Below are 14,087 nucleotides of genomic sequence, written 5' to 3' on the forward strand. Positions count from 1 at the left end.
CAGCCCTCTGCTGAACTAAAATGTTAAGGCAGCAACCGTAAACATTGGCTAAGTCGGTGAAAAAAAATAGTACAGCAATAGTCGGTATAAGCTAGCAAAATGTGTTATTGTGACAGGCGACACATTTCTAAACACATTGGCTCTTGGCAGTCCCGTTAGTCAGCAAAAAAAAAAGTTTGAACATTAGAATTGAAGAACTGGCTAGTTGAAGATACACAATACAGCCTTTTCAATACAATTGCTACATTGGCAAAATTCAAAAGAAACAGTCAATTAACTTGGTTTTAATCTTGTCTTCTGACTATTGGACTAAAACACAATTTTAGCATCTTTTTAGCATATGGTGAAATGTTAAAAATAAAACTCATTGCTTAATTGTTCCACTGATGATGCCTTCAATGCATTTGTGTAGGTACACAGTCAGAGCTGTGCTACACAGCTTTGATTGATTTTGATGAGTTGCTTTGCACACTATGTTATTTGCTTCTGCAGACCCAAGTGCTGCGTTCCTTGTTTTTACCTCTCTTCTCATCCATTTGTCTTCTTGTGATGCATGGAGACAGTTGGCAATTACCTGCCAGGATTTACAATACTGCCCCCTGGAGATCCATTCTTTTATCTTGTGTGTGTGTGCACTCTCCTCTCTTTATATAGAGTCTTCATACTATATTCAATTTCTCCTTCGCTCTCCATGAACCATGGGTGCGCAATTCTCATACATTATTAGGGTAGGTGACATTTCAGCCTTCATTAAAATGTATGTAAATCTATCCATGTCTTTCTTTGTAACATTGTAGGCCTAAAATTCACAGGGACCGTTTTAGACCGATGCCAGTTGAACACAATGTATAAAACAAAGCGGCTTCCAAATCTTCATTGGCCAAATGTGACATTAAATTCAGTGCAAAATGACTATTGGTGTAAAGTATTCATATTGTGTTATATTTGCTGTCACCGTGATCTGCAGCGTCCTGCCTTCTGGCAACAGATGTGAATGGGTGGATCTCTGTGACACTATAAAGCAATGCTGTGAGCCAATTACGACACAAGTCATGCCTCAAGGGCGGACAACCCCACCCTGCACCCCCCCATCCACACACACACTAGCACCTTGGACAACACCCTGCACTCTATTTCCACCATGACCACTGTTCTCCTGGCCAGAAGCAGATGACATAATCTGAGCAAAGCATCTTGGATACAAAGTCATAAGTCACACATGGGCAGTCGTACTGTAGCTCCTTTGACCTTCACTGGACCAGATCTGTATGTGTTAGTGTGCACAGTACTAGGGTAGAGTATTAAGAGAAGGGACACGGTAATAGAGTATGTGGGTGAATGTAAACATTGTGCCTGGGCTCGTCTTGCTTGTCCCTGAGGAGAAGCTGTCAGATCAGTGGAGGCCTGCCTCCAGCTGAGATATCACCCTGTGACAGCACATGGAACATAATTGGCCTCCTTTAATAAATAGTTATTTGGAAATAAAGTGAAAGGGTCTAAATGGTTTTCAAAAAACTAGGGATATATACTGATACTTAGGGAATAGTTATACATGATCCTAATACTGAGTCAATTTATCAATTAATGAAATGTAATAAGTTTGTTTATTGTCTGGCAACCAGCAGAGGCACTAATAGTTCAGTTTAGTTTATGTTGTAACACCATTATTATTTATAGTATATAGTAGTATAGTATATAGCAATAACAGCAGTTCAGAACATTCAGAGAGTGAATAATAAAATGGCTGATTGAGTTTTAATGGGGTGTCATGAGACACTTATTCCTGGGCAAGATACTCAACCCCCAGTTGCTCCTGTGCTCATCAGTTCACTGTAAAATATAATAAGCTGGCTTCACTTAAAAACGTATGCAAACTTGCTGCCTCACAAAAAGTAATTTATGCAAGTAACTTTGATTAATCACATAGGATTTACTTAATTATTGTGAATCTGCAGTACTTAAATTAGAAAAAATAATAGCATTATAGTAACTTGCTTATTTTGATTCTTTTTCTTGAGAGTTGTATCGCATCCAACTCCATTACCAACTTTTGTATCCCCTTGAATGTGAAGCGGAGTTGAAGAGGGCACCTGATGTTAAAGGTGTAAAAGAGCTGTTGCTATGGCCACATTATCCAGATGGTGAAGTACCACAACACCCTTTATGATGATGCCAACATCAGAAAAGTCATTGCCTTCCGTCCTTCTGGTGACATAGAATCCAACAGTTGTCTTTATCGATGGCACTCAGTGCCTAAGATACAAAGATGTTCAGGACATTCATGTACATATGCACACACACACTGTATATACAGTATATACACAGTACATACATACACAGCACTTTGTATGCCCTCTCCTACAGCCATATGCAATTAGATATCAGCTTTTTTACGCCCCCAATATCAGTATTTGCATCTGCCCCAAAAATCCCATGTTGGTTGTTGATGTCTTCCAATGCTTGTTCACACATATGACTTCAGAGACTGCAGCTCAGCAGTCTATGAGGATGGTACTTCTTCTTAGCTGAACCTTGGTTACCTCTTAGTGAAAATGGAACCTCGAGAATGCAGACATGGTGAGAACACCCCCGCACCGACCCACCCAAATTTTCTCTCTCATGCCTTTGCAGCCTCTCAAGTCTCCTTCTATACGTGTACCCTTCTCACTTCTCTTGACCCAAATTTAAACTTCACATGCTTTCAAAGGCAGTTCTTAAATATTGCACAATATTCCCATATTGTCAGCTAAAATGTGGTGACTTCTTAACTGTACAAATGGATCTCAGCCAGTAGTCTGTTTCTGATCAATGACTGTGTGTCCCTATCTACTACACAATGGACCTTTTCAGTGGGACAAAGTCAATTGTTCCTGCCTGCTTGAAGAAGATGGTGAAACAACTAATTCTTTCACTTGACTTTCTAACCTTGCTGTTATAGAGAGCTGCTCCATATTACCTCGGTGTCACTTCCACTCCCCTTTTTAAGCACTGTGCTGTTATTGTCTTTACTATATGGGTTTGTTTTATCAGCTTCTTTTATTAACTTAATTTACTGATTGACAGCCATATGATAAACATTGGTGCTCATGGGTTAAACATGAGTTTTGTTTTAAAAACATCTTATGTTAGAGGTAGTACATATACTCATAGGCTCCAGCATACCTCTGCGACCCTAATAATGATAGGCGGGATAGAAAATGGATGGATGGATGGAGTTACCTATTACAAATTTGATTTCCACCTTGCCTGTATGTGATTGTGCATGATTGCAATGAGGTTGCAGACGTGAGTGAGTAATGCAATGCTGATACTGCAGCACTCTTCTCGTACGCTTTGTTTAACCTCAAGTAAACTCTCTTCGGTGACATCACTGGGAACATGTGCTGCAAAGGCTTGTGGGTATGGACAAGCAATTGCCCCTGACATGGTGTACAATGTCATAGGAAGCTAATTGTATACTGTGCACAGGAGCAAACTGTTGTACTATGCTGTATAATGTACACTTTTATGAGATATGAAAGGTGCCAATGGAGGTTGACTATTGGTTATGAAATGGTAACTTGGGATGTTGTGCAAATATTTTGCAGTCCAGCACAAAATATCAGACCATTTGAGTAAATAACCCCACTTGTCTTCCAGATGAATCGGAAGATGAGGAGCCGGCATCCAAGTCGGACCGCAGTGAGATTCAGGGAACTTTAAAGATTCTTGTGAGCAAGCTTGATGACCTCAGCACATGTAACGACCTGATCGCCAAGCACGGAGCAGCCTTGCAACGTTCCCTCAGCGAACTTGAGGGCCTAAAAGTCCCTGTGGAGGGAGGGGAGAAGATCAAAGCAGTCAACGAGCGAGCCACCCTATTTCGCATCACTTCCAATGCTATGATCAATGTGAGTAGTCCCATGTTAACACACCTGATCCACACTGCTATATTATGTTTAAGATGTGCATTTAAAGGGGAACTACATTTTTTGAGGATTTTTTCCCCACCAATTCCATTACATTATGTGAAACATGAACACATATTTATTTCCCTTTTCTGTCATTGGGACACACCTATTTCGACCACAAATCCCTCTAAAAAAAACCTCTAACAGCATTGTATCGTTTGATATTCGTGCTGTGATCACGCAAGTACAAGTACATTGATGATAACTTCTGATAGTTACAGTATCTTTCCATATTTTGATGATTTACAACAGTACCGAAACTCGGCACATTGATTCCGCATCATAGCCCGGGAGCTGACTCTCATAGGGAAATAGAGCATAGTCGCTCTATCCACTCTTACATCTGTGAGTGACGCTGACAAAAATAGTTTTTCGTGTTAGCTGCCACAATAACAATATCGCTTGCTTAATGTAGAAGTCTGTTATGTAAATGGAACACTGTTGGTGTTTTTTGAGTTTTTTTTGTGATGACGTTAGCGTCAAAATAGGTGTTTCCCATGACGTCTGTTCTTAGCTAGCTCATATTAACTCGTTTAGAAAAGGGAAAGAAATATGTTTCATACAAGGATTGGTAATGACGGGCAAAATTCCCAAAAAGTGGGCAAAAGTGCAGTTCCCCTTTAAAGCTGGACGAGATAATGTTGCTTCCCCTGATCCTGTTCTAATTAGTAAAAAAAGGAGTGTAGCATTTATGTCTCTAATACTACTATGTACTTGTTATATTTTAGCTTCATTTGTCCATTTGCTTCATTACAATAGCAGAAACATACCGTTGAATCTGAGTTGCACCCTGTTTGCTATTTGCTGTTTGCAGTGGGGGGTTGTGGTTAAGCTTTTGAAGGTGAGGTGTGACACTAAATATGACCATGGGTGTGTATCAGGGTGGGGAATAGCCCTCTTCTCTGTTTCAAACCTGTGGTCCCCCTGACTGCTGAATGTAACAGCCTTCTGGGTTATAATACCAGACTTCAATTGAAACGGGCAACTGCAAGACAAGGTTTGTTGATTGTCTTATGTTGTTATAGCTTTGTTTATTTTGTTATCAGTGTCCAGTTATTGTCTGTCTATATTTAGGGCCTATATCATGTTCACAGACAGAGCTTTGGTTCAGACTGCAAGTTTATTTAAAAACGGATCATAATAATAATAACTACAGTGTCAGGAATTATTTTAAGATGAGACTTAACATTCAATGTTGTTACTTGAAAAGAGAAGCTCTGTTTTTCATAGCATCATCCTTTTTTTACTGACTCGCAAGGGAAATGTCAGCTTACTGTGTAAGTCATAGGAGAAACCCTCCTGGATCATCAAAGTCATTAAAATGCCATTAGGTTTGCCAAGAATGTGCTGTGCTGCGAGGTCAGTCAGTACTTGCACAAACTCCCTGTGGTCACGTACAGTAAATGGCTCTCTTCAACCACAGAACAGCTTACATTGGAATATACAGGGATTGGTGTAGCCGTTGTGCAGATTTCAGTGATTCTTCCAATGGATGTATAACTGGAATGAAATGACCCCTGTGGTCCGACCCCGGCTGTAATAAAAGCTTACACTGTTGTCCAGTTAGGTGTGAGCCAACTTCCAACATACAGCATGCGACACGTGCATGGGTGTGTTTGTACACGTGTGCACTTACTGACTGATGGAGGCGGTTGCCTGTTCACTCGGTCTGCTGATGTATGTCAGTTCTTAAACTGCCCCTGACATGAGTCATCAACTTTGCTTAAATATGTTATACTGTATATTATTGCTGTTATGTTCTACATTGTTTGATCTTTGAAACCGAAAGGTAAATCTGCAAAAATGACTGTATTTATTATTCATGGCAGCAGCCATGACGAACTAGCGCTCGCAGTCCAGCCTCATTTCAGGTAAACAAACGTGGAGACAAATGGAGACATGTACGAAACGGGATGTTTACCGTGTTTATCATGATGATTTGAGCAATGTGTCAATAAAGACTATTGACAGGAGGAAGATTAAATAGACAGCTTGCAGAACATGGACTTAAGACATGGAGATGAAGATTGGTTGCCTTCAAACACAGACTAGTAGTGTATTGCTTATCCTTTAATTACCTCAAGGTAAACATGTCACTGTCAAAAGATATTTATAAAACATGTAAAATGCTTTGCACCCTTGTCGCTATTGTGGAACAGTGTTTCGAAGACATTATGACATTATGACTACTTCTCTTGTACTTGAACTTTGACTGAGTGGTTCTTCGTTGTTTTGTTTATTTCCTGTGTACAAGCAAAATAGCATCCTTTTTCAAAATGTATACTTTATATATTTCTATGTTCATATTGTACATTCAAGCAAAACGCTTCTTGTGAAGGTATGCCTTCAAAGCAGTTGTCAGTGAAATGATCACTGCGAAAAACTTCTTCTTTTGGAAAAGAAAACAATGCACTCATTTGGATACTGCGAACATCCAGTAGCAACAGAACGTATATTGAACCAAGTCAACAATCTACCTGGAGCTACCTTTAGCTGAGAGGTGTTACCACGGTGATGTAACTTCCGGAAATGAGGCTGAGCTATGAACTATAAATGTAATTTTTGCAGTTTGTTTTCAAAAATCAAACAATGTATAACATAATTGCAAACAATATGTAATATATTTAAGCTAAGTTGACAAATCATGTCAGGGACCCTTTAGAGATTTAACCTTTACCAAACCCCGTCCTCTTCCACACCCACCACCACCACCACCAGGAAGTCACATGCAGTCTGTGCTAGCATAGGGGACTCAGCACTAAAAATGTGGAACTGGCATAGGTATTTAAGTGGATGTTAGTTTCATAGACATGTGTGAGGAAGTGGCATTTAAATTGAAACATCAGCTGTTGAGACGCTTCATGTTTGGCCACTGAAGGTAAGACATAAAATGGAGTTCAATTCCTGAGTGTCATATATTTATAAATTTCTGTGTTTTTAGTGACTACAGCTATGCTCTAAATTATGCATACTTTGGAGAGTTTGTGAGTAACTGGTAATTGTAATTGCGTGTTTTGGTGACTCTTTTAACAGGAAACAGCACGAGAAAGTGGCAAAATATTTTCTTACTTTACAAATATATTTACTGTTTTCATTATTTCCTATGTTTTGGCACAATGAAAATGGTGAAGATTTTATATCCAGGTATTTTGCTGCTTTCATGTACCAGATATCGTGTGCCTTTTGGAATATATTTTTTTTTATATATTTGATTGATTGATAGCTTATACCTTTTGTGTTTTTCCCTGAAAGAAAATATGCTTATTTAAGGTTTTATTAATCCATTTTAGAAAGATGTTTTTAATTGGTAACAAAATGGCAAACTTTTCTAACAGGATGTCAGCCGTTAAAAGTTATTAAATCCGTGAAACAAAATTTGGTGAAAATCTATTCATGGAGCCCGAGTTGCGCACACACATAACCACACAAGCCAACCTCTGATAGCTTCCATTCACGCTCCGCAAGAGGAGATTCAGCCAACTTTCTCCCTGTTTAGGTCGGTAGGGGATTGACCACTGTTTATAATGATTTTGTGCCACGATTGAAATACAGTGAAAAGCCCCTCAACACTAAAGAAATGCTGAACTGCAATACAAAAGCGCATTCCTCCAGCAGCCCCTCCTGATTGTGTAATGACAGTCACATGACATTTTCTTCTTGCATGTAGTCAGCTGTAAGGTGTTCTGGTTCATTTACTTGCTGTAGTGCTTACTGTGTCGCTATGCAGTGCCAACAAATGCTGACAAGTTGTTTTCTGTGTGATCTGAAGTAACCTCTGAGAAGAGTACAACAGGAATGATGATGTTCCCTCTTGACTCAAATGTCCTTTGCCATGCAATCAGATTGAAAGTGTGGGTCATATTCACTCAGCTCTTTTTGTTTACACTCTGCTCCAAGGAACATCAAAATGAAGCAGTAAAATGATCAGTCTTTTAGCAGAAAATGACATAATTATGACATAATGAAGTTATTGCAAATAACAGCATTTGTGGGCCTGTGATTCTCCAGGCTTGTAGAGACTTCCTGGAGCTAGCTGAAACTCACAGTAGAAGGTGGCAGCGGGCGTTGCAGTATGAGCGAGACCAGCGCACCCACCTGGAGGAGACCATTGAGCAGCTAGCCAAGCAGCACAACAGTCTGGAGCGAGCGTGGCGAGAGGCACCTACGCTTGCATCCAGCACAGCCAGTGTCCCTACCAACAAAAAGGGTAAGGCTGGATGACCTGCTTCCTTCTCTGTTTACTAAACACAATGTTACACCAGTTTCACCATTATAGACATTCATCATCTTGTCAGAGAGCATATGTTCTATTGTGTACTCCATCAGCTGATGTAATTGTCAACCATTTCTTCATTGAATGGAAAAGTATATTGTCATTGTTATGTTTGAGTTGTTCTAGGAGACCCGGGTTTGAGTCCCCTGCTCGGGCATTTCTGTGTGGAGTTTGCATGTTTTTTCCTGGCTATTTATATGTGCTTCACATTCTCCTTACTCAAGGGAGTGAGAGGCCACTCAAAGAGGATGCGAGTGATGAAGATGAGGATACTGAGTACTTTGATGCCATGGAGGATTCCCCTGCATTTATCACCGTGACTGCCACCGATAACACACAGCACAGGTCACTGTCACTCTGAATATACAGTACTTGTTATAGTTGTTAATAACAGATCTAACACATATAGGATACCTAGGTCATTTCGGTTTTTGGCTTGTAGCTTCCTGTTATCAAACCCACTTTAGTTTACTTCAGTGTCTTGTGCTGACTGTTGATTGTATTATCATTTGATTGCAGACGATCTCAAAGCAGTCTGAGCGGAGCAAGTGGAGGTAATTCGTACGACTGGAACCAGGATGACCATGTAAGCGACCATCTTGCCCAAAAATTAAATTAGCTTTAACATTTCTTGTAAATGCTGACATGATGATGTAAACTTAATGATGCTAGTATATGATCATGTTTATGAATATATGTATTAGGGGTGTAACGATTCGTTTAATAGCGATTCGATTCAATTCACACTTCGTGGTTGCCGCACTTTGGACCTATTTCCAGGGACGGGAGAGAGTATTAGCAATCGAGTGTGTCCATGCTGTGTTTTCGTCGCACTATCAGGCTAGAGACTAGCTGTAGGCTTCCGCAGCATCCACACACCGGACTTGTGGAGGCGCTATCAATAGATCAATATATGCTGCCCGGAATGAAAAACTTGCTAAACATATCGATGTAATTTAATTCCTTAATTAGCAGTAGCAACATCTCCTCCATTGCTGCTTCTTCTTGTTCTTTCACTTTTGTTCTTTTTCACATCTGATCCATTTTCTCATTCATTAACTTGATGATTTTTTCAGGTTGTCAAAGTTTGTATTGTCAAACTTGGATGCACAGCAGTGATTTTGTTTCATTACCCTCCTCAGATATCTCCAAACTGTAACGATGTGTCAGGGAAGGAGCTGCCGCCGCGCAGACAGCGGCGGACCCGTGTACCTGACAAGCCTAATTACTCCCTCAATTTGTGGAGTATCATGAAGAACTGTATTGGCAAGGAGCTTTCTAAAATCCCCATGCCTGTAAGTGAACAATGCTTTGTTTTGTATTCTGTTGTAGTAACATTTAAGTACAGTGGATTCTTGTTTAGAGTCATGAGTTCATTCCAGAAAGTCTGAGGCTATACGAAACGGATGTTAACCGAATACATTTTTCCCATAAGAAATAATGTAAATCCAATGAATCTGTTCCAGAAAGCCAAAATGTATATAAATACATATAAATGATGAATAAAAGGAACATTTAAGGTTACTTTTACCCTCATTGAAGACGTCATTCTGTTACTGTTCCCAATGACACAATGTGGCAGTGAGATCATCAACCACTACCATCTTCCTGTTTTGACATGAATTGTTTTTTTTAATTCCACACTTTTTTACTTCAATAACCCAAAATAGAGCCAAATAAAATTGCACGTGCCATAATTTTGACAGAGAAGAACACTTTTGAAATCAGGAAATAACAAAATAGGAAGGTGGTGGTGGTTGAGCTCACTGCCTCATTGTGTTTTTTGGAATAGGTCTTCATTGGTTTTAAAATTAACCATAAATGTTAATTTTTGCCTTTCATTCATTTATATGCATTTTCAATTGTTTTATGCATGTAAAACTATAATTGTAAAACTATGTTTTGTGTTAACGTAACACCATAGCAACATAACATAGTTGACTTCCTGTTCGATAGCTAATAGGATGCTAATAAGGAAGGGTGTTTCGTGATTAAAAAAAGTACAAGAAAACAGTTCGACTCATGCTGTGTATTAACTATAGAACAAGACACACGCCATTTTGTACGCCCACTGTAGACTTAAACAGAGCCAAAATTGGGATGTAAATTTTTTAAAAAAAAGACACTAACCAGGGCAGACACTAACAAAGGTTCCACTGTATTGTGCATTCACCCTCTTGCCCTCCATCTTTACCCCTGCAGGTGAACTTCAATGAACCTCTGTCGATGCTGCAGCGTCTCACAGAAGACTTGGAGTATCATGAACTTCTGGATAAGGCAGCACGCTGTGACTCCTCGCTGGAGCAGATGTGTCTGGTTGCTGCCTTTTCCGTCTCTTCCTACTCCACTACTATCCACCGGACAGCCAAACCCTTCAACCCCCTCCTGGGCGAGACCTACGAGCTTGATCGCCTTGAGGAGTTTGGCTATCGTTCACTGTGTGAGCAGGTAATAGCACTGCTACTCATACAAGTATATTTAGACCCTCTACACAACCTGTTCAGGCCAGAATGGGGCCTTAGTTTACATGAGCATTTACCAGTTGTTCATATAGCATTAACGTTTCAATCAATTTCTCTCATAAGGTGAGTCATCATCCCCCTGCAGCAGCACATCATGTGATTTCCCAGCGAGGCTGGACCTTATGGCAGGAAATTACGATTGCCAGCAAGTTTCGTGGCAAATACCTCTCCATAATGCCGCTGGGTAAAACATTTCAATCCTTCACTGATTTAACCAAGGACTCATTCTTACAGCATTAAACGCTAAATTCTGCATGAACTAAAGAAGACTCCTCTTCATTTTCCTCGAGGGTCCACCCCTGCATCCCCCTCCTACACACTTGAAAGCCAGAGGAGGGTTAGCGATGATAAATCAGCTTTATTCCGTTCATGATCCTTTTGACAGAAACATAAAATTATTAAATTAAAGAGATTCAATCACATGGGGACATCAGCAGGGACACCAGTGGTATTTGCGCACCTCCTCTCGTTGTTCCCTGGAGGTATCCTATATCTGCTTAGTGATAATGATGAGTTATGTTATCAATCAACCAGGATGAGTACATGTTAGTTGTTAGTTGTCAGACGTTTCCCTCTGTTAGTAGACATAACCAAATCATTAATGTTGCAGATCCGCTATAATAAGAGCATTGTCACAATAAGATATGTCTCATAGATTTATTTTGTCATTTTACATCCCCAGGTTCCATTCATCTGCAATTCCACTCTAGTGGCAACCACTACGTGTGGAGAAAAGTCACATCCACAGTTCACAACATCATTGTGGGCAAGCTTTGGATTGACCAGGTCTGTTTACAAGCACTACTCATCAATAGCTGCCGGTAGTCCTCCTGTGCATGGTTCACTCAGTCTTAATACCTTCAGAGTGGCTTGCAAGTGCATTAGGTGATTTGGAAGTGATGTGTTGTGAACATGAAACATTCAACTTATATAGCTATGGAGCTTTATTTGCAGTTTCCATCTCAAGTCATGTGCTCAAATAAAAGCGTATGTGTGTGTTTATGTGTGTGCAGTCAGGGGACATTGAGATTGTGAATCACAAGACCAAAGAGACCTGCCAACTGAAATTCTCTCCCTACAGTTATTTCTCCAGGGATGTTCCTCGGAAGGTAAATCCTTCTTATTGCTCCTTGCTGATATGGTATTTAGCATTGTGAAGCAGCCCAAGTCGTGAATTTGTGCCACACTGCCATCTGCTGGAGTACATTGCTGGCTTTATTTGAAGTCATAGTTAAAATCATCAAAGCCACACTCTACCAAAACACAGAAACATTAGGTTCAGTGGTTCAGTTATCTGCGCCAAGGCGGTATATATGACACAGCTCTTACTCTGAAATCATTACATTGGTGACTTAGAAACAGTGGTGAGTTTAATTGACTTTAACCCAGTGATTTATCTCAATCCATAGGTTTTTGCACAGTTGTTAATTTTCTATTATAATGATGCAATAACTTGTGAGGCGGTCTTACCTTCTTCCAGGTGACAGGTGTGGTGACTGATAGTGGTGGCCAGGCTCATTACATTCTGTCTGGTACGTGGGATGAGAAAATTGAGAGTGCCAAGATCATTCAAAGTAGCCGAGGCGGTAGTGGATCAGAGGGCAAGCAGAAGACCATCTATCAGACCTTGTCCCCCAAACTCCTATGGAAGAAATATCCTCTCCCGTAAGAACGTGTCTCATTAAGCTTCATTAAGTGGCAGGTACGCCCCCATTGTGGCGTGTATGTTGATGCTGCTATTATTCTTTCTATCCCAGAGAGAATGCTGAGAACATGTACTACTTCTCAGCGCTGGCACTGACCCTGAACGAGCCAGATGAAGGAGTGGGTCTGACCGACAGCCGTTTGAGACCAGACCAGAGGCTGATGGAAGAGGGACGATGGGATGAAGCAAATTCTGAAAAGCAAAGATTAGAAGAGAAACAAAGGGCTGTGAGGAGAAAGAGGGAAGCAGAGGCCTCAGACGCTTTGGATGAAGGTATGAAACCATAAGACATCTATAATGTATGTAAGGAGCTGATTGGAGAGGTTGGACACTGGCAAAGTGTGAGGTTATACAGCTATAATGGTCAGGTTTATAGTAAACGTGGCAAGCAAGTATGATATACCCTAAAACAGTGCTTAAAATAACATAGTAAGGACAGGTTAACTGTCAAATTATGCATAATATTTGCTGGTAAACCCTAGTTTATTGCAGTTCATTGCAGAAGACCTGATTATGACCTCATAAAGAAGTTTTTATTTACTATGAGAGCCCTCTTGGCATGAAATACCACCCCTATAGTCACCTTCACACTCGTATAATCCAATATAGTATATAAAATAAGGTATAAATAAGGCTCCTGCTTGAAGCTGTTGCTATAAATGTGTTCCCTAGGAGATCTGAGTGACAGGCAGACAGGAAGGGGGTTGCAGAGTTAGTTTTCAAATCGCTGTGTGGCCCGTGGTTTTATTAGGGGTTTTTCCTTGGGATTATTGTGCTTGGTGGGAGATAATTCAAACCTGCAATAAACTGTAACATTAGTGACACCTTGTGGCCAATGTAGTATACCATGCATCAAAATGTGTGTAATTTTAATGCCTTATATTTGTATTTTAGTTAATTCAACTTACTTTTAAAATTTGTTTATGTTTGGTTTTCCACTTAATTCCACATTCGTGTAGGATTATAAACAGACGGGGTGCTGTTGCAATGACTCAAACTCTAATCATCAATTCTCGTTTCATCAAAACTCTTTGCAAAGTTTGTCGGAAATTGATAGAGGCAGTAAAATCACCTCTTAATATTTTGCATGCAAATCCACAACCCCACAAGCAAAACAACTATCTGTGTTTGTGTGTGTATATGTTGGCTAGATTGTATTGATGTACCCATGACTTGTCTTTTTCCCCCCTCCCTCTAATGGTGGTCAGAATGTGATAATGACTCTGGTGAGTGAGGGTTACTCTACGCTCTGTGTTGACACACACACACACACACCTTTTGTGCGTTTTCTTTGTGTTCCGTTCTGTTGTTGGGACTGCATGATTTCCTGTCTCATTTTACTTATGGCAAATCAGGATTTATTTCCCCCCACATACATGTGACATTTTCATGCTGAAACAGTTCTACACAGTATTGTCTATTCAGCTGTGTGTGAGCAAGTCAAGTTACATGACAACATGTCTTTGTTTATTTGCATTAAAGAGTGTTATAATAAATTGCAGCTACAGCATTAGCATTAATGTCAAACTTGTGTAAGCCCATTCAAACTGTCCACTGCAACAGGAAGCTGGTTCACATTTGGAGTGTTCCCAAATGCAGCACACAGCGGCTGATTGCTTCTCATACACCCTCATACG

The 14,087-nt window shown here is 40.2% G+C and overlaps 1 protein-coding gene across 3 annotated transcripts in view; it reads left to right on the plus strand.

Annotated features, from left to right (window-relative positions):
• osbp2b (oxysterol binding protein 2b) overlaps window positions 1-14,087 on the plus strand; it is a 33,335-nt gene that overhangs the window by 16,040 nt on the left and 3,208 nt on the right. For 2 of the 3 annotated variants that reach the window (XM_058070531.2, XM_058070533.2), the window contains 12 exons: window positions 3,640-3,890; window positions 7,959-8,157; window positions 8,448-8,568; window positions 8,743-8,809; window positions 9,366-9,518; window positions 10,426-10,671; window positions 10,809-10,929; window positions 11,428-11,531; window positions 11,759-11,854; window positions 12,226-12,410; window positions 12,503-12,723; window positions 13,659-13,676. In XM_058070531.2, coding sequence (XP_057926514.2) covers window positions 3,640-3,890; window positions 7,959-8,157; window positions 8,448-8,568; window positions 8,743-8,809; window positions 9,366-9,518; window positions 10,426-10,671; window positions 10,809-10,929; window positions 11,428-11,531; window positions 11,759-11,854; window positions 12,226-12,410; window positions 12,503-12,723; window positions 13,659-13,676 — 1,782 coding nt within the window. The remainder of the gene's footprint in view (window positions 1-3,639; window positions 3,891-7,958; window positions 8,158-8,447; window positions 8,569-8,742; window positions 8,810-9,365; window positions 9,519-10,425; window positions 10,672-10,808; window positions 10,930-11,427; window positions 11,532-11,758; window positions 11,855-12,225; window positions 12,411-12,502; window positions 12,724-13,658; window positions 13,677-14,087) is intronic. The other variant, XM_058070532.2, reaches the window with a different exon arrangement.

The sequence above is a fragment of the Doryrhamphus excisus genome, linkage group LG3 (genome assembly GCF_037039965.1).
Source record: "Doryrhamphus excisus strain RoL-2023G ecotype Guam linkage group LG3, RoL_Dexc_Guam_v1.1, whole genome shotgun sequence".
Lineage (NCBI taxonomy): Eukaryota > Metazoa > Chordata > Actinopteri > Syngnathiformes > Syngnathidae > Doryrhamphus > Doryrhamphus excisus.